At 24.8% G+C, this 20,181-nt stretch overlaps 6 protein-coding genes across 10 annotated transcripts; 2 read left to right on the top strand and 4 right to left on the bottom strand.

Moving 5' to 3' along the window:
- Positions 1-5,498: 5,498 nt before the first annotated feature.
- LOC129606953 (putative uncharacterized protein DDB_G0286901) lies at positions 5,499-7,147 on the top strand. Its single transcript, XM_055517602.1, has 4 exons — positions 5,499-5,948; positions 6,040-6,426; positions 6,598-6,867; positions 7,131-7,147. Exons 1-4 carry the CDS (start codon positions 5,507-5,509, stop codon positions 7,145-7,147), a joined length of 1,116 nt encoding a protein of 371 aa, XP_055373577.1. The 5' UTR covers positions 5,499-5,506.
- Positions 7,148-7,276: 129 nt separating this feature from the next.
- On the bottom strand, positions 7,277-9,193 carry LOC129606954 (uncharacterized). The gene is made up of 6 exons (XM_055517603.1): positions 9,005-9,193; positions 8,805-8,949; positions 8,555-8,745; positions 7,716-8,489; positions 7,537-7,617; positions 7,277-7,453 (listed from the first exon to the last, which is right to left on the bottom strand). The coding sequence occupies exons 1-6, from the start codon at positions 9,191-9,193 to the stop codon at positions 7,277-7,279; spliced, it is 1,557 nt and encodes a 518-aa protein (XP_055373578.1).
- A 282-nt stretch (positions 9,194-9,475) lies between these two features.
- Positions 9,476-11,670, bottom strand: LOC129606900 (uncharacterized). 2 transcript variants are annotated; one of them, XM_055517525.1, is made up of 6 exons: positions 11,463-11,670; positions 11,251-11,395; positions 10,976-11,178; positions 10,062-10,772; positions 9,871-9,954; positions 9,476-9,767 (listed from the first exon to the last, which is right to left on the bottom strand). In XM_055517525.1, exons 1-6 carry the CDS (start codon positions 11,631-11,633, stop codon positions 9,591-9,593), a joined length of 1,491 nt encoding a protein of 496 aa, XP_055373500.1. In that variant the 5' UTR covers positions 11,634-11,670; the 3' UTR covers positions 9,476-9,590. The 2 variants fall into 2 exon arrangements, with proteins under 2 accessions (XP_055373500.1, XP_055373499.1); XM_055517524.1 differs by having other exon boundaries at positions 10,976-11,190.
- Positions 11,671-12,323: 653 nt separating this feature from the next.
- Positions 12,324-14,558, bottom strand: LOC129606899 (uncharacterized). 2 transcript variants are annotated; one of them, XM_055517522.1, is made up of 8 exons: positions 14,486-14,558; positions 14,008-14,436; positions 13,791-13,935; positions 13,501-13,715; positions 13,372-13,438; positions 12,731-13,311; positions 12,599-12,679; positions 12,324-12,532 (listed from the first exon to the last, which is right to left on the bottom strand). In XM_055517522.1, the coding sequence occupies exons 2-8, from the start codon at positions 14,176-14,178 to the stop codon at positions 12,356-12,358; spliced, it is 1,437 nt and encodes a 478-aa protein (XP_055373497.1). In that variant the 5' UTR covers positions 14,179-14,436; positions 14,486-14,558; the 3' UTR covers positions 12,324-12,355. The 2 variants fall into 2 exon arrangements, with proteins under 2 accessions (XP_055373497.1, XP_055373496.1); XM_055517521.1 differs by having other exon boundaries at positions 12,731-13,438.
- A 259-nt stretch (positions 14,559-14,817) lies between these two features.
- LOC129606901 (uncharacterized) lies at positions 14,818-17,853 on the bottom strand. 3 transcript variants are annotated; one of them, XM_055517527.1, is made up of 8 exons: positions 17,669-17,791; positions 16,773-16,978; positions 16,538-16,682; positions 16,225-16,439; positions 15,429-16,139; positions 15,287-15,367; positions 15,006-15,221; positions 14,818-14,935 (listed from the first exon to the last, which is right to left on the bottom strand). In XM_055517527.1, the coding sequence occupies exons 2-7, from the start codon at positions 16,941-16,943 to the stop codon at positions 15,039-15,041; spliced, it is 1,506 nt and encodes a 501-aa protein (XP_055373502.1). In that variant the 5' UTR covers positions 16,944-16,978; positions 17,669-17,791; the 3' UTR covers positions 14,818-14,935; positions 15,006-15,038. The 3 variants fall into 3 exon arrangements, with proteins under 3 accessions (XP_055373502.1, XP_055373503.1, XP_055373501.1); XM_055517528.1 differs by lacking the exon at positions 14,818-14,935 and having other exon boundaries at positions 14,980-15,221; positions 17,785-17,853; XM_055517526.1 differs by lacking the exon at positions 14,818-14,935 and having other exon boundaries at positions 14,980-15,221.
- Positions 17,854-18,291: 438 nt separating this feature from the next.
- LOC129606897 (uncharacterized protein CG1161) lies at positions 18,292-19,628 on the top strand. Its single transcript, XM_055517519.1, has 5 exons — positions 18,292-18,430; positions 18,511-18,671; positions 18,726-18,834; positions 18,890-19,015; positions 19,308-19,628. The coding sequence occupies exons 1-5, from the start codon at positions 18,374-18,376 to the stop codon at positions 19,482-19,484; spliced, it is 630 nt and encodes a 209-aa protein (XP_055373494.1). The 5' UTR covers positions 18,292-18,373; the 3' UTR covers positions 19,485-19,628.
- Positions 19,629-20,181: the final 553 nt, after the last annotated feature.

Consider the following 20,181-nt stretch of genomic DNA (forward strand, 5'->3'; position numbering starts at 1 on the left):
ACTGGTTGAAATCCATTTACCATTATATCAATTTATTCTCTATGTAACACTAGAGCTATGGTAGCACTCCAGTATATAATATATTATGTACATATATGTATGTAGTTTGTAAGGATATTTTTAATATGCGTGATAGTGCAGTTTTTATGGGTTGTAGCTTATATTTTTTATGTTTCATCTTTTGTTGATACCAGTGGGTTCTCTATTTATTTTTACTGTAGCCAGTTTAAACAATTCCTTTCCTTTATCCGCAACAATTATGAATCAAAATAAAACTAGAAATCCTTTATTCCTTCTTTTTCTCTTAATTCCAATTTTTAAATCTTAATTTTTTTGTTTTATTTTAAGCTTTAAGTAATATAATTTTTATTATGCTGTATGTTTTACATCAAATTTATGATTTTAGCGGGTAGCTTTTTCTTCTTGAGTTTCTTTTTTTTTTAAAAAATTAATTTGACAAGTGACAGAACTTCTTCATAAATTTAAAATGCTTTATGAAATGACATCTGACTTTAAGTTAAGTACAAATTATTCGCTTAAAGCTGTGTTTGCACTCTACAGAACTTCCTAACTAACGTTCGTAGCTCCTCTAACGTTTATTAGTACCTTTTCTCATCCGGATGGATTAAGCATATTTTATTTTTTTTTTTTAATTTTCTTCTTATATATAAATAAGTATATCTAATATGTTCTTATAATTGTAGATTTAAAACATGTTACAATATTTTAGACCTTACAAACTTTTAAAAATTTAAAAAAGAAAAGATTTTTTTCTTTTTGTTTACTTTGACTAAAGTGTGCATAAAACAAATCAAAATAAAGACCCATGGGTCTGTAATCATGATTCTTTTTTAATATCCTTATCATTCCCACGAAAAAGAAACAACAATTCCTAAACTTACCCTTTCTTAAAAAGGAATCCATAATTAAAAAATTAACTTTCATTAAATGACTTTAATTTTGCTATTTTTATTAATCCGTCAGATTATATAAAGAGGAAAGAGGTTTTTGATTTTTGCAGAAAAAGAAAGAATTAGAAAAGATTACGGAAACTTATAAAAGTGACCCTTGTTTCATTTATCCAAAAAAACTTGCTTGAAAAAAAAATTTTATTTATTCGTCTGTAGATTTAAGATAAACTTGGAAACTCGGAAAGAAATTGAAATTGATAAAAAAAATCTATCATAATTTTTTTTTTCTTATTTGTTTTTTTATTTTATCAGCGGCACGTGTTTAACATATTTGAAATTAATTTGCAAGATTATGCGGTTGAATTGACTGTGATTATTATTAAGTTCAAGTAATTGAAAAAGGAAATAAAAAAAAAATTGTTCTTTACACCATTTTTCAATTCAATAATATCAAAAAATTCGTGATATTCTCTTTTGGGTAAAGTGTTAAGCTGAAAAAGGCGTTAGCAATAATATTTATTCTATACCTATTTATCACATTATATAATATACATACATTTATGTACTTGGTAAAGATTGGGGATATAAGCACATACAGATAAAAATTCTATCTGACAAGTTGCAACCCCATAAGTATAGGATAGTGATAACATCAACTTGTTCGCGGTATGACGGCGTATGAACATGCTGGTAGAACTTGTTCATTTTTTAACTTTTTCAATTAGAGAATTTAGAAATCTGTACGTAAATGCAAGCTCTATAGCATTTAAAAATATAATTTCGGTAGAATAATGAAGCCAACTTGAATATTTAAAAGCTAATATCGATTTGGAAATTAATAACAACGCAATTTATCCATTGTTTTACCATTTTACTCATTTTTTAAAGAACAGTATTGCAGGTTAGTTTGAATTAATTTACCTAGCATTGTAATTAGTATATAACTCGTTGTATTTGAATTAAATCAAAAAATTTTCAATATAAATTGATATTTTTAAAATATTTAACAAAGCCATGAACTCAACTTATATACAAATAAATTTATAATCTACTTTATTCAGTAATTAGAATTGTGTCGTTGAAAAACTCAAATTTATGTCAAATAATTACAAACGAACTAGCAAATTCATTCCACATATGTATATATTTTATATTGTACGTTAATATTGTGTTTTAATGTTAGTTTTTCTGTGTAGATATTTTTATCCTTGCATTTTTGTTATTTTTTTCATATAATACTCACGCGTATATCAGATACTGAATTTATAATATGTATGTATGTATTTTATTTCAATTTATATTGTAAGAATATAAAATCTGCAAAAAATTTACAATAAAAATAAATTCAATGACCAAACCCAAACAGATTTTTTTTTGCTTTCTACAACGCTCTATAATCTATATAAATATAAAGTACTGTAATACTTAATACATTCAATTATTCATACATCTATAATTACAAATTCTGAAAATTTTATTTACATATAAACATGTTAATTATATTTATAAAATTTCGGAAGTCAATATGCAATAGTTAATAGGATTTAGATGAAGATAAATCGAACAAATAAGAAGAGATACATATGAATAAAAAAAAAATTATTTTTCTAATTCTATAGACTCTGATGTTATATATAGACTCACACATAAAATAAAATTTATTATTTTAACACTTTTTATACACCATACTCAAAGACATTATGCTCATAAGATGTATACCTACATATATTATAATATAGGGTGGGTCACTTGTATATGAAGAAAATTAAAGATTATTTGTTTTGTATACGCACTATAATCGTGAAATAATATTGCCTTACGTTGGTAGAGCGTCCCCATAGAAAGTAGTAGGTCACTGAATCGAGTCCAGTTCAAGGAGAAATTTTTTTTTTAATTTTTCTGCCTTTAACTTGTTCCTTTGATTACGTCATCCATCTGTTCTGCAGTTGCATGAAGAATGTTCCATTAAAGTTAATACTACTTCAGTAACTTAACTACTTCCATTACTAAACTAATTCAATAATTTCAAGAAATCCTATAATAGGACCCTATTGTAAAAATTTTTTGTAATTGTTAAGGAAGCCATTAACTGACTCTAATAACTTCAATATAGTACTGACTCTTAAACTAAAAGAATAAATCAGTGACATTTCAAAAGTGGTAGATACCCTTAAGAAAAAGTTAATATTTTTTTCATTGGCACCAATGGATTTCAAAAAATAATATACATACATATATATGTATATTGTGCTGACCCACCTCAATAAGCAATACCTATATAAAGTTGCTCATATACAAAATATATGTATAATCAAAAAGATTATAGAATTTATCACTTTTTACCATATTACACTTTTAAAAAGTCAGGATTTCTAAATATTCTTAGATTTTTTTTTTTGGTCACGTGCACATTTTAACCATAACACGCGACAAGAATTTTTTTTGTGAATTCCTAAAAAAATAATAGTCTTAAATATGATATTATGTTTATTAAATAACCTTCTTTATTAAACCTAAATAATTTTAATATACAAAATATATAAATAATTACATATACATATCAACCAACCTGTTCTTTTTACCCGTATTATAATATTCTATATAATTTTATTATTTTTTTTTATTTATTTTTATTAAGCTAATAATAAATTTGTAACATATAAATAATGCGTCACCAAAAAAAATGTGACACCAAATCATATTAATATTGGGATTTTGAAAGCTTTAAGAAATGCACGCATGTGACTTCTATTTTTGATTAATATCTTTCAATCTTATTGTCAAAAAAATTTTACTAAAAAATAAAGTTTAGACCTGTCTTGCAATATTTCTGTATACCCGAACATTTCTCTCAGTTTCTAGTATAAAGCTGAAGATATTCCCAAGATGGAGGAATTAGACGGCAGTTCACGAACACTCAAAAAACGCCGCCCAAAACAATTTCGACGCCGAACAGCCAGTATGGGGTTAGTGGGGAAGGATGTGCACGGCGATTTCGTCACTGTCCTCATAAAATCTGCAAAGGAGGAGTACAAAACACAATCAATTAAGAATGAACGAATACTGCGCGCAAAGAAATGAAGTATGTATGTATATACTTTTGAGGAAAGACATTGCAGTCAGTCAAACCAACAATTATTAAAATGACTCTATGTCAGAAATGAATTATAATAATTTCTCTCCTCCGAAAACATATAGTAAACCTAAACCTAAACTGGGCCTAGTCTATAGAATAGTAAGAGAATAAGAACTGATAATATATTAAATTATATCGTTAACACCGCTAACATTAAGTATACATAACTTAAAATTTTAAGAGAAAAAGGATAATTACTTGTTGGATTTATACATATTTGGTTAAGGGAAAAAATTTTTGTAAAAAAAAAAAAAATAAAATAAAAAATCTTCTTTAATCTCATCATTCAAATTTTCACCCTTTATACACACACTATAAATATTCTATAAACTCCGCCTTTATGAGGGTTGTACCTGGATATTTTCATTTTATATATAATAACTAGTGTCCTTTCTGGTTTTTTGTAAAAGAAAATAAATTTCTGCAAAAAAGGATTTTTAGTTTTTATAAAAATTTCAATTGTGTAAGTGTTAAAATAAGGACAGAATATTGAAATTTAAATAATATTAATTAAAAATATATATATATACCATTAATTGAATTTAAATAATTAAAATAATTGAATTAAAACATTTTAAATTGAAATTTACATAAAATTTAGTGAAAAAATTGTTTTTTTTTTTTTAATTGAATGAAAACTGTTTCAAATATTATTTAATAGGAGTGTTGAATTAATTGAATATTGGGATGTAAGGGGACTCAGATTTTAACGCAAAATTAATAAATAAGAAATATACATAATTAAAAATATAATAAATATAAAAATAATTAATATTGTCACAAAAATCATAATTGAATTTTAGTTACAATTAATAACTAAAGTTCATTACACAATTTATTCTGAATTTAGAATAAAATTTCAATTGGAACTTAATGAATTCTATATACGCCCTTTTTATATTAAATTCCCATTTAATTTTGAAAACTATTAAAATTCCATGAGATTTAAAGTAAAGTTAATTCAAAGAATTCTAACAATTATTATCAATATTCATAAAATTAAAGCAAAGTTTTCAATTTAAATTAAAAATTTAATTAGATAAAGAAAAATATTTAAAAATAAAAAAAAAATTATTTGTATGTGATAAAAATAATTTGAACTTTAAGTAAATGTTTACATTAATATACTAAGTAGTAATTGAAAATAATTAAAATTTGTTCTTACAAAAAAAAAAAAAAAATCTGGGGATTTTTTTCAAATTTATCTTTTGCAAAAATTTAAGCTCTGATATTATAATGATGGTTACATCATCATAAAAAAGTACAATACATTTAATAAACATACATATATACGTATATATTATAATTTTTTATAATAATAATAAAAGAAAGGAAGAAAAAAATAATAAAAATTTTGATAAAATTTCATAAGTTTAAAATTACCCTTTCCTCAAAATTTAATTATATCAAAATTGTTGATATATTACAAAAAAACTTAAAACATAATATAATATCAAGGATGTCATCTATTAATAATGAATTAAATGAACAACAAAATGAAAGTGGACGTAGTTCAACATCATCAACATCAAGCTTTACAACATACACAAACGAACGTACTAAAAAAAATTCTATAAAACCAATTCAAGTATCAGGTTTAACAAATTTACCGTCGGCAATTACCAGTAACGGTAATAGTAATGTATTAAATGGTAATGATAATAATTCTTTAAATGGTATCAATCGTATAAGTCCATCATCAAATTCAAGAAGTGGTGGTGAATTCAATACAAATTTGAATGCTGATTCAATTTTGTCAGATGAAGAACTTTCAGATTATTCATTTTATAGTGATGATGATGAATTTTCCCAAATAAATAATAATAATATTCAAAGAAGTCATTCAGTTTGCAGTGGTGGTAGTATTAGCGGTGGATCTTATGATAATCAAAATGGTGGAAGTATGTTTTTATTTTATTTTTTTTTTTTTTCTGTTCCTATAGAGTTTTTTTTTTTATTCTTTATTAAAATTTAAATTTATTTTTATTGTAGCATTAAAATCAATTAATTCGAATTCTTTAAATCAATCAATAAGCAATCATTCAAATTTATTATCAGCAAATACGACATCATCATCTACAACAATTAATACACAGCAATCATCAATAACATCAGATATTGAACAATTTACACCACGTAACGGTATTATACGTAAAATGTATACGAATACAAGAGAACGATGGCGTCAACAAAATGTATCTGGTGCTTTTGCTGAATTACGGAAATTAGTACCAACACATCCACCAGATAAAAAACTTTCAAAAAATGAAATATTAAAAATGGCAATAAAATATATTAAATTGCTAACAAGTGTTTTAGAATGGCAAGATCAACAAGAAGAATTAAATTCTAGACGTGAAAATGAACCAAATAATAATGGTTATAGAACAAAAAATGAAAATCTTCTATATCAAAATAAATTCAATAATCAACAAATAATAAATTCAACATATAATAATAATAATCATATTATGAATGGTATATCAATAAATGGTACATCAATTGAAAAAATTTCAAATATTAATCAAACTAATAGATTATTAATGATAGCACCATCTCAACAATCTCAACCATCTCAATTAAATTTAAATACAATTATTAAAAAAGAAATTTTAGAAGATTCATCAACATCAACATCGACAAATCAAATTCCAAGTAATAGTTCTGAATTGATTAATAAAAATTTGAATTTATATCAAAATTCTATGGTATTATCATCACAATCTTCAAGTATTAATACACAAATTTTAATGAATACAGCAATTGGTTCGAATATCAGTAACAATAATAATTGTCAAACTATTACAATTTTAAGAAATAGTATTCCTTCCAATATTGATACAAATAATATTAATCCATTAATTAAAATTGAAAAACAAAATGGAAATTCTCAAAGTAAATATTCTAAAAATAAAAGAAAATTAAATGGTAAATCTACTGCTATATTAGAGAATTCAATAAAACGTAAAAAAGACGGACAGAAAAGAATTTAAGTTTAATTTTAATTAATTTAATAAAATTAACTATAATACAAAATTCAAAATTTAACATGTGCAACATATAAATGTTTTAACGATTTAAAGGATATTTAAATAATTAAATAATCGGTTTTAATAAACCATTAATATTATATTCACATTTGTAAAAAATTACACAAAAATATAAATGTTTATTATCATGTCATATTAGGCAAATACAATAAATGTTCTATTAAAAATATATTATTAAATTAATTAGTATTTAATACTTTTTTTGCATAATCTGCAATATGAATCACTCCACTTTCAAATGTTGCAATATGTAAATTGTTACCGTTACATGTTTGATTATTTATATGTGTATTATGTAGTTCAGTTATAAGAGTACTACATGCAGCTGCCGGATCACCACTAGCAGCTAAAAAACCCTAGAAACCAAAATAAATTATTACCCCTTGATACACCTCTTTTTCATTATACTATATTAAAAATTAAAAAAAAAAGGATATACCATCCAAAATTCATTGCCTGGCAATGCATTCCCATCCCAGGCATAAGAAGCAACAAGAAGACAATCAGAAAATTCCTTTTCCTACAAGAGTACAAATATAAGAAAATAATTAAAATTTAAAACTGCTTAATGTAAGTCCAAGATGTTGATACTACAAGCTTTATTATTATTAATCATACCAATTTTAAATGCGGTTCCCTATTTGAATACAAAAATTTTATTCCACCATATGGATGATCTTTTATTTCAAAAAATTCACCCAATTTTAATTTTTCATTCATATCATCTTTTAGAATTCTTGCAAAATTAATACACTTTACATGCTTTAATTGATTTTTTAATAAATAAATGCGATTTTTAAAAGTTTCCAAAAATATGTTTTCCTGTTCCTTACAACATTTCCATACACCAAGACCAATTCCAACAACATGAATAAATGCTGGTTTTTTAAGAACAGAAGCTCTTGACTCAGCATCTAGGAGGAGTGTATCAAATGATATAGCATAACGTTTTTTCATAATTAATGTATCAAATAATTCCAATGGTCTTGATCTACATATTGTTAAACGACCGTTATTATTTTCACTAGCAAAATATGAAACTGCTTTATTATACTCAAAATCGGTTTCATTGTAGAAATTATTCCACAACTTGCGATACTCAATTTTTTTCTTTATCATTTCGTCATCAGGAATATTTGGAGTGTTAATAAGTTCAAATTTTTCATCTAATTTATAATAACCATATCCATTTTCTTTTTTGTTTTGTTTTTCTTCTATTAAGATATCTTGATATTCCATTTCATTTGGACGTTCAAATCTTGCTCCAATCAAACCAATAATTACACCATCTTTTTCAATATTTTCGTTGCTTTTGGGAATTTTCCCACAGTTATTTCGACTACCGCTATTAATGAATTCGGTATGGGATGAAACAGACAACAGCGCGGATAACTTTATTGAATAAGGTTAATTTAAAAAAAAAAATCAAAATAAAAAAAATACGATTTATTTATTACCTTCACTTCTTCATAGCTCAAATATTTATTTAAATCAGGCTGTTGTTTATATAATTCACTACCTCTCGTACCATCCAAAAGTAAGTATGAATCAATGCCATCCAAAAAAGCCACACATCTTTTTTCCAGTAAACGTTGAACAAATTCACATATTGTCATATTTTGATAAATTTTTTTTTCAGATTTGTCTCCTAGAGTGCACGTATTGTTATTATTATTTTTTTTTTGTTTCAAAACGCTTTTAACTTACCATATGCAATTTTATGCTCCAAAAAATTCACATAAAGCCATAAAACTCTTTCATGTATAATAGGCCTTACACTATTAGCTTGAAATTCAATTCCGAGATATCGGTCTTTTGGCTGTGATTTTATTTTACATGTATTTATGGGAAACTTAAATGAATCATTAACTGAAACTTAAATGAAACTAATATAAAAACATTCTTACCTCAATTGGAAATGCATTTGATTTTTCAATTATAGCATCCAACATTATTTGGTTTGGGGCTCTTATATTTATACAATGTTTTAGCATATCATTCACAAATGGTGTTACTTTTTGGGAATTTTCCTTGACACCCTGCTGTTCAGCCTCGATACAGGAATTGGGAAAGCAAAGATCGAAATTTTTAGCCATTTTGTGGTTTAAAAAGTTGAAGAATACTCCAATAGATGGTGGAAAATAAGAATTTTATTCTGAAATTAAAAAAAAAATTTTATACTTATATAAATACAAGTAAATTGACTTTTTTGTTGAAAAGATAGTTAAAATTAGTTTCTATATTTTGATAATTTAAATTTTTTATTTTTAAATCTTCATCAAGTAAATAAAACAATTTCAAATTTATATCAATTAAAATTTAATTCTCAATTCAATCTTACTCAATTTCAAACATATATCAATTTATTAAACCTTAGAACAAAAATATAAAAACAAAACTTGATAGAAAATATGTCTGCGCAGTGCTATATAACAATTTAATCTTATCTTGATGTTTAAATGAAAAACGATAATAAGTAACGTGTTTTAATTTTCACAGCATTTTTAATATTTTTTCAGCGTATTCACTTATATGAAGTACACCAAATTCTTCAGATGCAATATGTAAATTATTTGCATTTACTCGCTTTGTGTTAATATGTGGATTATGTAACTCTGTAATTAAAGTACTACATGCAGCTGCTGAATCGCTTGTTGATTTTAAATGTTTCTACAAAAATTGATAAAAAAAAATATATTAATTATAAAGTTGCATGACCAACTAACAAATAAAGTTTTTAAAAAATTTTCTATTTATACATAGAAAAATTTACCAGCCAAAATTCATTTCCTGGCAATGCATTTCCGTCCCAAGCATATGATATAACTGGCAAATAATTTTCTAATTCAGGTTGGTGCTAAAAATAAAAGTAGCCATTAGATTTAAATTCATCAAACTTAAAATTAAAATTTATTTAAAAATTATATCAAATTTACAAAATTTACAAGATTGTAGAATTCCTACCAATTTCTGATGTGGATTTCTTTTTGATACTAATATTTTAATTCCACCATTCGGATGTGAATCACTATGAAAAATTGCACCATTCTTTATTTCTTCAAAACCATCATTATTAAAATATGAAAAGTGTATAATTGAAATATTATTTAATTTTAATATCAATTTTTTAATTCTTTGTGCAAATGTTGCTAAAAATATTTTTTCTTGTTCTTTCCAACATTTCCATACTCCTAGCCCTATTCCTACAACATGAATATAAGCTTGTTTTTTTTCATTGAAAGCTCTAGCAGCAGCATCTAATAATAATGTATCAAAAGATATCGTATAGCGTTTTTTCATAACAATGCTATCGAATATTTCATTAGCATTTAATCTATGAAATCTTCCATTATCAACTTTAACGTCATTATATATAAAATCTAATTCATTATAAAAATCATTCCACATTTGACGATAATCATTTTTTGTTGCTTTTAAACCAGTTTCACTAGGATCTTTTTTACCATATCCATGTTCCTTGGTATTTTGAGTATCTGATATAATAATATCTTGTGCTTCCATAAAATTACGTTTTACCAATCTTGCCCCAATCAGTCCAATTATAACACCAGAACGTTCGATCTCTGATTTATTTTTTTCAACATGACCCTGATTATGTCTATTTCCATTATTAATAAATTCTGTGTGAGATGAAACAGATAGTAGAGCGGAAAGCTAAAAGTTAAAAAAAAAATCTATATTTAAGCATTGAATTACATCGATCTAGATTCTAGATATTAGGTGCTATCATTGTAACACACATAATGAAGCATTTATTTTATATAGCATAAATGTAAATACCAACATTAGCTCATGTAAGTATTATTTTTCGTGAATGAAAAATGTTCAATAGCAAATAAGCAAGCAAATGTACCTACCTTAATTTCGTCATAACTTAAACAATTTTTCAAAAATAAAGGTGATTTTTCTTTTAAACTTCCAACCGTTGTATGACCATTAGTACCAGTTTCTTTGGAAATCAATAAATATTTATCGTATCTTTGAAAAAAACTAACACAACGTTTTGTTAATAATCGTTGCACAAAGTCTATTAGATCCATATCAGAATAAACATTTTTTTCTGTAAGGTTGCCTTTAAAATTACATTGATTATGCACATAGTATTAGAAATTGTAAATAAATGGAAGCATACCATATTTTATTTTGTGCTCCAAAAATCGTAAATATAACCAGATAACACGTTCATGAATTATTGGATATGCCGAATTTATTTGCTCTTCTATTATTTCATATCTTTCCTTTGGTTGGAACTCAACTCTGCATGTATTAATTGGGAACTAGAAAATTAATTTAAACACATAGAAGATAATAAATTCCTCAGAAATATAAAAACTTTTTACTAACTTCAATTGGAAATTTTTGTGAATTTATAATTATTTCCGATGTTTTGGTAATTTCACTTAGTTTAGTCACTTTTTTACATTTTTTTAAAAGATTTTTTTGAAATTCAGAATATTTTGGAGCCTCTTTATCCGACCAATCCAAATTAAATTCTTTACCAAATTGGGAAACCATTTCTTAACCCTTTATTTTTACTCTTTACGTATGCACTAATTTCTATCGTGTCTTATAATGAATGAATTCATTTCAATAAGTACTTACCTATTTGAAAAACAACAAAAAGTGAAATTCTTGTTAAAGCTTTTTGCTGTTGACTAATACTGGAGAAATTTTAATCAGAAAACCGAGTAATCGCAAATTTTTGTTTTGATTTCAACTTATTGGGAAATTCCATATGGCAAATAAGCTTTTTAATTGTAAACAAATATCTATGTATTTAACTTTATTAGTATGAATATTATTTAGATTCATCATTTTATACTACATGCAATGGCACAATTTTAGTGTTTATATTGTATTCTTCAAAAATCAAGTTATTTATTATTACTAAGAATTCATTAATAATAATATGTATTAATATGTACATACAATACATACATAAATATACACATCTAAAATAAATTGAAATATAAAGATAGTGAGTGAGCTAGATAGGGAGTGTTTATGAGATACGCGATTGATGAATTCATTACCGTTTGAATGAAAAGGTTTGTCTAAGAATGAAATATTTCTGCGAACTGATTAGGTATAAGTACATAATATATATGTATGTAAAATATACCATTTCGTTTGTAATTAAAAGTCGGTTTAAACTACAATATGTATAAAATTATTTTTATTAAATCTAAAATTTGCGACAAAATATTGAAAAAAAATATCCCATATTAATTATAGTATCATGCGTTTTCTGTTAATGATTTTGTTATGTATTCACTTATATGAACTACTCCAAAATTTTCCATTGCAACGTGCAGATTCTTTCCAGTTAATCTTTTATTAATATGAGCATTGTGTAATTCAGTTATTAGTGTACTAGATGCTGCTGCAGAGTCACTACTTGAAGCTATCTGTTTCTACAATATATTAAATCAATATTCAATTTTAATTAATCAACAATAACAATAATGTGAATAGATTACCATCCAAAATTCATTTCCAGGCAAAGAATTACCATCCCAAGCATATGATACTATAGGCAAGCAATTTTTCCATTTTCCATCCTGTAAAAAAACAGAAAATTATTTATAGTTTCTAAAAAGTTGTAATTTTACCAATTTTTTGTGGGGATTCCTTTTCGATATATAAATTCTAATACCGCCATTAGGATGAGTTTCACTTATAAAAGTTGAATCATTTTTTAAATTTTCAAAACCTTCTTCTGGAAAATATGAAAGATTTATTACTGAAATATGATTTAATTTGGGTAATAATCTTTTCAATCTTTGGGAAAAGGTCGCTAAGAATATGTTTATTTGGTCATTACAATATCTCCAAACACCTAATCCAATTCCAACAACATGAATGTATGCCTGTTTTTCAGATATTGAAGCTCTTGTTTCTGCCTCTAATAGCAAAGTATCAAAAGAAATTGTAAAACGTTTTTTCATAATTATTTTATCAAAAAACTCATTTCTTTCCAATTTTAAAAATCTTTTATCATAAGATTTCACTTCAATATAAATAAAATCTTTTCTTTCTCCATAAAAATCATTCCACATTTTTCTATAATCACTTTTTGAGGTAGCTATCATTTTGTCATGTTGAAAACCATAACCATTTTTTAAATTGTTTTGTTTTTCCGATATAATAATATCCTGATATTCCATATAACCCCGTCTAACCATACGTGGTCCTATAAGTCCAATAATAATCCCAGCTTGCTCAATTTTTAATTTATCATATTCAATTTTACCCATATTTTTCCTATCACCATCATTAATAAATTCGGTATGAGATGAAACTGATAAAAATGCAGAAAGCTTATATAATTTAAAATAAAAAATTATTAAAGTTTGAATTGAAAGTAAACTCTTCTAACAACCTTAATTTCGTCATAACTGAGACAGTTCTTTAAAACTAAAGGTGGTTTCTCTTCTAAGGTTCCTACAGTTGTATGACCATCTAATCCAAACTGTTTAGAAACTAAAAGATATCTATCATACTCTCCACAGAAAGTAGCACACCTTTTTGTCAATAATCGATCTATAAAATCTATTAAATTCATATTGGAATAAACTTCTTTTTCAATTTCATTTCCTGAAAGTAAGCATACGCATGTATGTGTAAAATATGCATTAAGTTTAGTAACTTGTGAATCTTTTTCAAACTAACCATATTTGGTTTTATGTTCGAGAAATCGTATATAAAGCCAAACAACACGTTCATGAATTATCGGATATACTGAATTTATTTCTTGTTGAATTATATCGTACCTTTCTTTAGGTTGAAAACCAACTCTACAAGAATTTATAGGAAACTAAAAATAAATTTTCTGCTTTTAGTGAAAGTTAAGATAATTTTGTGATAATCTTAAATAGTCAATACATACTTCAATAGGAAAATTTTTTGAATTTGCGATAATTTCTTCTATAGTAACTGTTTCATTGGGTTTCTTTACATTTTTGGATTTTTCTAAAATATTTCGTTGTTCATCTGAAAATTTTAGTAGATTTTCATCCGGCCAATTCATATTAAATTCTTTAGATATTTTGGAACCCATTTTTAAAAATATTTTAGCGTTACAGGAATGTTGTCTATATATTCCCAATTACCAAAAATTGGAATTTAAGCAAAATTATCGTTGAAGAATAAAAAATTTTCATAAAGTATAATAATGATAAATTTTCTCAGAAATTGCAAATCTTATGCAAAAAATTTGCATAGTTAAGTTCTGTAATTTTATCGTGTGTTTAAATTTGGAATAATTTAGGTTTTAGGTTGCGCTTAAAATATTCATTAACTTTGTTTTTGAATTTACCTGTAATGCAATAAATTAATTCTATCGAAAGCATGAGTCAGTTTCTTACCAAATAGCTACAATCGACTCCTTTGTAACGAATTTATCATTCAAATGAATATTTTATTAGGTACACGTTTTTCCCAAAGTTCTTGTGAAGACTAATTTTTAATGAACACATAAGTTTCGCAATAATTATAAATAAATTCACTTACATATATTAAAATTTTGAAGCTTTTGGTAGAAAACTTTTCAAAGAAAAAACTGTGCGTACAATTTTTTCATCCAAAAAAGCTTGGATTTTTCAACCGCAATTAATATTTAAATAAAATTTCATCTAAAATATTAAAATATTAATTTAAATAAATTAATATTTTTAGGTTGCACTTAGGACATAATATTGTTTAGCACATCTAGATAAGCTAGAATATTCTTGGTACATTGGCATTGATATGATCTTCTTATATAAGTATTGTTACTGTTATATTCACATATCTTCTTCCAATAAATAAAGTAAAAACTTTAATTATTTATAAAAAAAATAGAATATTATTATTAAATTTAAATTTAAAATAAGTGTATGCACATACATTTCAATTCATATTTACAATTTCCATAAAAAATTAATTCCCCTGATCTTTAAAATTATTTTTTATGTATTCGCTTATATGAATTACTCCAGAACTTTCGGTTGCAATATAAAGATTACTTCCACATACTCGCTTCCTATTTATATGTGGATTATGTAATTCAGATATTAAAGTACTACATGCTGCAGCAGAATCGCCACTTGATTTTAGATATTTCTGAAGATATGTAGAATTTAAATACTAATTTTAATTACCAATTTAAATTTTTAATTCGTTATTACCATCCAAAACTCATTTCCAGGCAAAGCGTTACCATCCCAAGCGTATGACACAACAGGTAAGCAATTTGTCCATACTCCATCCTGTAAAAAGAACAAGGTAAGCACGAAAAAAAAAGCTAACAATTTTTAAGAGATATAGTACCAATTTCTGATGTGGATTTCTATTAGATATATAAATTTTTATCCCCCCATTAGGATGAGTTTCACTAACAAAAGTTGCATTGTTTTTTAATTCTTTGTAACCTCCTTCTTTAAAATACGAAAAATGTATTACCGACACATGATTTAACTTTGGTAATAAGTTTTTTATTCGTTGCGTAAAAGTTGCTAAAAATACATCATCTTGTTCATCAAAATATTTCCAAACTCCTAATCCTATTCCAACAACATGAATATAAGCTTGTTTTTCAGATACACAAGCTCTAGCTTCAGCTTCCAATAAAAGAGTATCAAATGAAATTGTTAAACGCTTTTTCAAAACCAAATTATCAACAAATTCATTTTTTTCCAATTTTCCAAATCTTTTGTTATTACAAGCTTTGATTTCGTCATAAAGAAAATCCTTTTCCTCACCATAAAAATCATTCCACATTTTTCTATAATCAACTTTCGAAGTTATTTCATTTTTATTACCATTGAAACCGTAACTATTTTCTAAAGTATTTTGTTTTTCAGATATGATTATATCTTCAAATTCCATAAAATCACGCTGAACTAAACGTGGCCCTATTAATCCAATAATAATACCTTCTGGTTCAATTTTTGATTTATCTTTTTCAACATTTCCTATATTTTTTCTTTCACCATCGTTAATAAATTCGGTGCTAGATGAAACCGATAATAAAGCACCAAGCTAAAAATTTAAAAATTTCAAGTATATTATATGTACCTATATAAGAATAACGATTTGTAAAAAAAAATAAAATATTTTTATTTACCTTAGCTTCATCATAGCTTAAGCAATTTTTTAGAATTAAAGGAGGTTCTTCTTCTAATGTACCAACCGGTTTATGACCATTACAGCCAATCTCATTAGAAATTAATAAATATTTATCGTATTGTCCAAAAAAGCTAACACATCTTTTCGTTAAAAGACGATGTACAAAACTTATTAAATCTAAATTTGAGTATACTTCTTTTTCAATGCTATTACCTAAATCCAAAAAAAATATCAACATTTATTATTTGTACTTAAGTGTACAGGTTTTTTAAACTTTCATAATTATAGTAATTTATAATAGGTAGAAATACCATATTTAGTTTTATGTTCCAAAAATCTGGTATACAGCCAAACAACTCTTTCATGAATTACTGGATAAACAGAATTTATTTGATCTTCAATTATATTATATCTTTCTTGAGGCTGATACTCAACACGACAAGAATTAATAGGAAACTGCAAAATAAAATAATGATTTAAAATAAAACCAAATGAAAATAATAGAATTTCATTTAATTTTTTATTGATAAATATGTAAATACAAACCTCAATAGGAAAATTCTTGGAATTATTAATAATTTCATTAACCTTAACACGTTCAATATTTTTTTCTAATTTTTTTGCATCTTCCAAAACACTTCGTTGAAACTCAGAATATTTTAATTCATTTTTTCCGGGCCAGTTTTCATTAAATTCCTTACAAACTTGAGCACCCATTTTATATCTGTTATTTATTCACACTGCTTAATTCACTAGAGATAAAATAGAAATAATTTAAATTTAATAAAATTCGTACTATAAATACCGATTTCAATCAAAGCTGTAAAACAAGCTTTTAGTCAATCTGATTTTGTATACTATGCGGCATATTTTATTTGAATGAAATTACACAAATTACATACAAATTTTAATTCTTCGTGCATATATATTTAATACAAGCGTGTGATTATAATGTATACATACATTTATGTACTAAGTAAGATTTCATACGACTAGCTACATTTATTGCTACCTACTAAAGTTTTAAAGCCTAAATTTAATTGTAAATTAAAATGAATAATGGTATCTGCCTACTTACACCTATATATCTTTGTTATAGTTGTAAATATAGAATTTTCAAAAATATTCCAATAGGACATTCTAATAGGTAAACAGTTAAAATGCAACAAGTAAAAACCAAACAAACAATTTTGTAAATAAGCTTTTACAAAATTTTCGCGAGGTAGTTTTCAGTGGATAAATAGGAGTATTATGACCTGGTTATTATATAATCGATATTATATTCAAGCAAAATAATTTAATTAATTTATTTAAAATAATTCTAGTAAAAGTTAATCATTGGACTTTTAAACAAATGTAGGTATTTAGCAGATAGGTAGAAAATATAAAAATTGCAGCTTTTATGTGTACATAAATTTATAACACCTTACGTTATTCCTTACGTTATTTACCGGTTTACATGTATCACTTTGAATATTATTAAAAATTGTATTAAACCAATTTGCCGATACAATTTGTTTTATATTGACTTGCTCATTTTACAGTTAATTTTTTTTACAATTTTCTTTAATTTACAAAACATTGTTTTTGGCAAAATTTGCTCAGCTGATTTTTATTTATAATGAACATCAAAAGTTTTTTATACAATTAATGAGCTTTTTAATACTGAAGTTCTGAAATATTAAAGTTAAAAAACTTGAACACAAGAAATATGTCAGGGGTAATAATAGGTGCAATATGTTAGTACAATAAATTGAAATATGTCAAAATAATTTAAAATATAATTAAAGCGTAGTTAAAATAATAAATAAATGTACTCCATACATATATACAAATAAAAATATTTACAAAAGCTTACTATATCCAATTAAGAACGTAACATGAAAAATTATTAAAATTATGTTTGCTGTTAAAGCTTATTCCAATTCTAATAATTTTTTCTTTAAAAATATCAAAATTATAAAACGACAAAATTATTTTTTGAATTCTAATTTTGACAATTATTTCTCTATTGTGAATAATTATTCAAAACTATTTCTTATTTTTCTTTGTGTTCACCCCTAGTAAAATTATAGAAATGTCAAGATTAATACAATAACTCAATCATCAAATCAGTCCCAAAGAAAAATTTAGTGAAAATAATTAAAATGTACAATAAGATAGCGTTAATTACGATTTTAATACTTATATTAAATTGTGTAAATGTAAGTTGAAGATTTTTAAAAATAGATTAATGTAATGCTAATTAAAACATATACATGTATGTGCATGTTTGGAATTGAAGGGTGACACCAATAATACCCAACAACAACAACAAACAAGTTCAACTCAAGTAAAAACAGAATCGCAATCTTTACAAGATAAAAATAAAACTTCAAGTGTAAGTTCACCAACTCCAACAACATCATCTAGTAGTTCTATATCTAATGCAACAGCTGAAAAATGGTAAAAATATTGAATATTTTAATTAAAAAGAAATCCTAATATTAAATTTTGAAGTTCATGCGATGGTGGATTAATACCAAGAATTGGAGAAAACGGAAAAGAACTAGAAATTTGTCCACATTGCAAATGTAAATATGAAGACCGTAATTCAACACTGATTAAAGTAATACTTTAAAATAAAAAAGAAAAATTTTAAGTGAATAAATATTTAATTTTAGATTGTTGTCATTATAGTTATTTGGGTAATATCGATTCTGGTTATTTATATGTTATTCTTGATGTGTTTGGATCCATTACTTAATAAAAGAGTGAAAGCAAATTATCAGGAACATACAAACGAAGATGTAGATATTAAATATAATTATATACAATATAAATTGCTAACAAATACAAAAGAACCCGATATATAGCACGCAATATTTTTATAGTCATTTTTTGTGTTTTATGTTTTGGGTTTGTTCTTTTCATGATTTTTCTTTTGTATTAATATTTTTATATTTATTAAAAAAAAAATCTTTTTAATTTAACACTTTTTTTTAATTACTTTTTCTTACATTGTATTTTGGGTCATTTACAGTATAACAAAAAAATATTATTTCAAATTAATTAAAAAAAATGTTTAAAAATATTCGATAGGATGACACAGCATCAGTCAGTGGGCCACAATTACAACAAGCGAATGCTCAGGAGATGAACACTCGTGGCAACTCCAGTAATGTTTTAAATCGAGTTGGCCACCAGCAAGATAAATGGAAGAGGCAAGTTCGTGAACAAAGGAAAAATATTTATGATAGGAGAACAATGCTTAATTGAAATTTTCGTTTATGATAAACTCACTATATTAAGATAGCAATTATTTTTTAAGAAATCTATGAAAAAAATATTTAACATGCGAACTATAAAAATACTTTGAATTTGTAATTATAGTATTAAAAATGAAAGAATCTATGAAAAGTATATGTGAAAGTTTGTTTAAATTTTTATCAAAATATTAACAAGTTTTGCAAGTTACGAGTATATTTTTGAGCCATTGGGTGCATAGCTTATTTTTTTTTTTAAAGTATCTCATCCTTCTTAAAGGAAAACTATGGTATTTTTCGTTTTTAAATTATACATATAGTCAATCTAAAAATGGTTGTATTTTCTAAATATTCAAAAATTGAAATTTAGTTCAAGATCTAGTATAGTCATGGCTGTAACTAATACCAAAACAGCCAGTAAACGTAAGATGCTGAATACGGCTAAATTATGTTTTAAATAAACCTGTAACTTGAAATTAATGGATTAGCCTTAATTCTGTGTTTTATATATAAATACATTGTTAAAATTGAGTTAAATCGAGTTATTAGTAAAAGGGTTAAATATCATCTTAACTTTCTCCAAAAAAAAGCCATTTCTATATATTGACGTTGACAATCTTATTGCTATTTATTATACATTTACATTTTGGCCAAAATATCACATAAAAATAAAATACATAAACAAAAATTCGTTTGTCAAAAATTTTTAA

This window comes from Condylostylus longicornis, unplaced genomic scaffold, assembly GCF_029603195.1.
Source record: "Condylostylus longicornis isolate FDR11 unplaced genomic scaffold, ASM2960319v2 ptg000022l, whole genome shotgun sequence".
Classification (NCBI taxonomy): Eukaryota; Metazoa; Arthropoda; class Insecta; order Diptera; family Dolichopodidae; genus Condylostylus; species Condylostylus longicornis.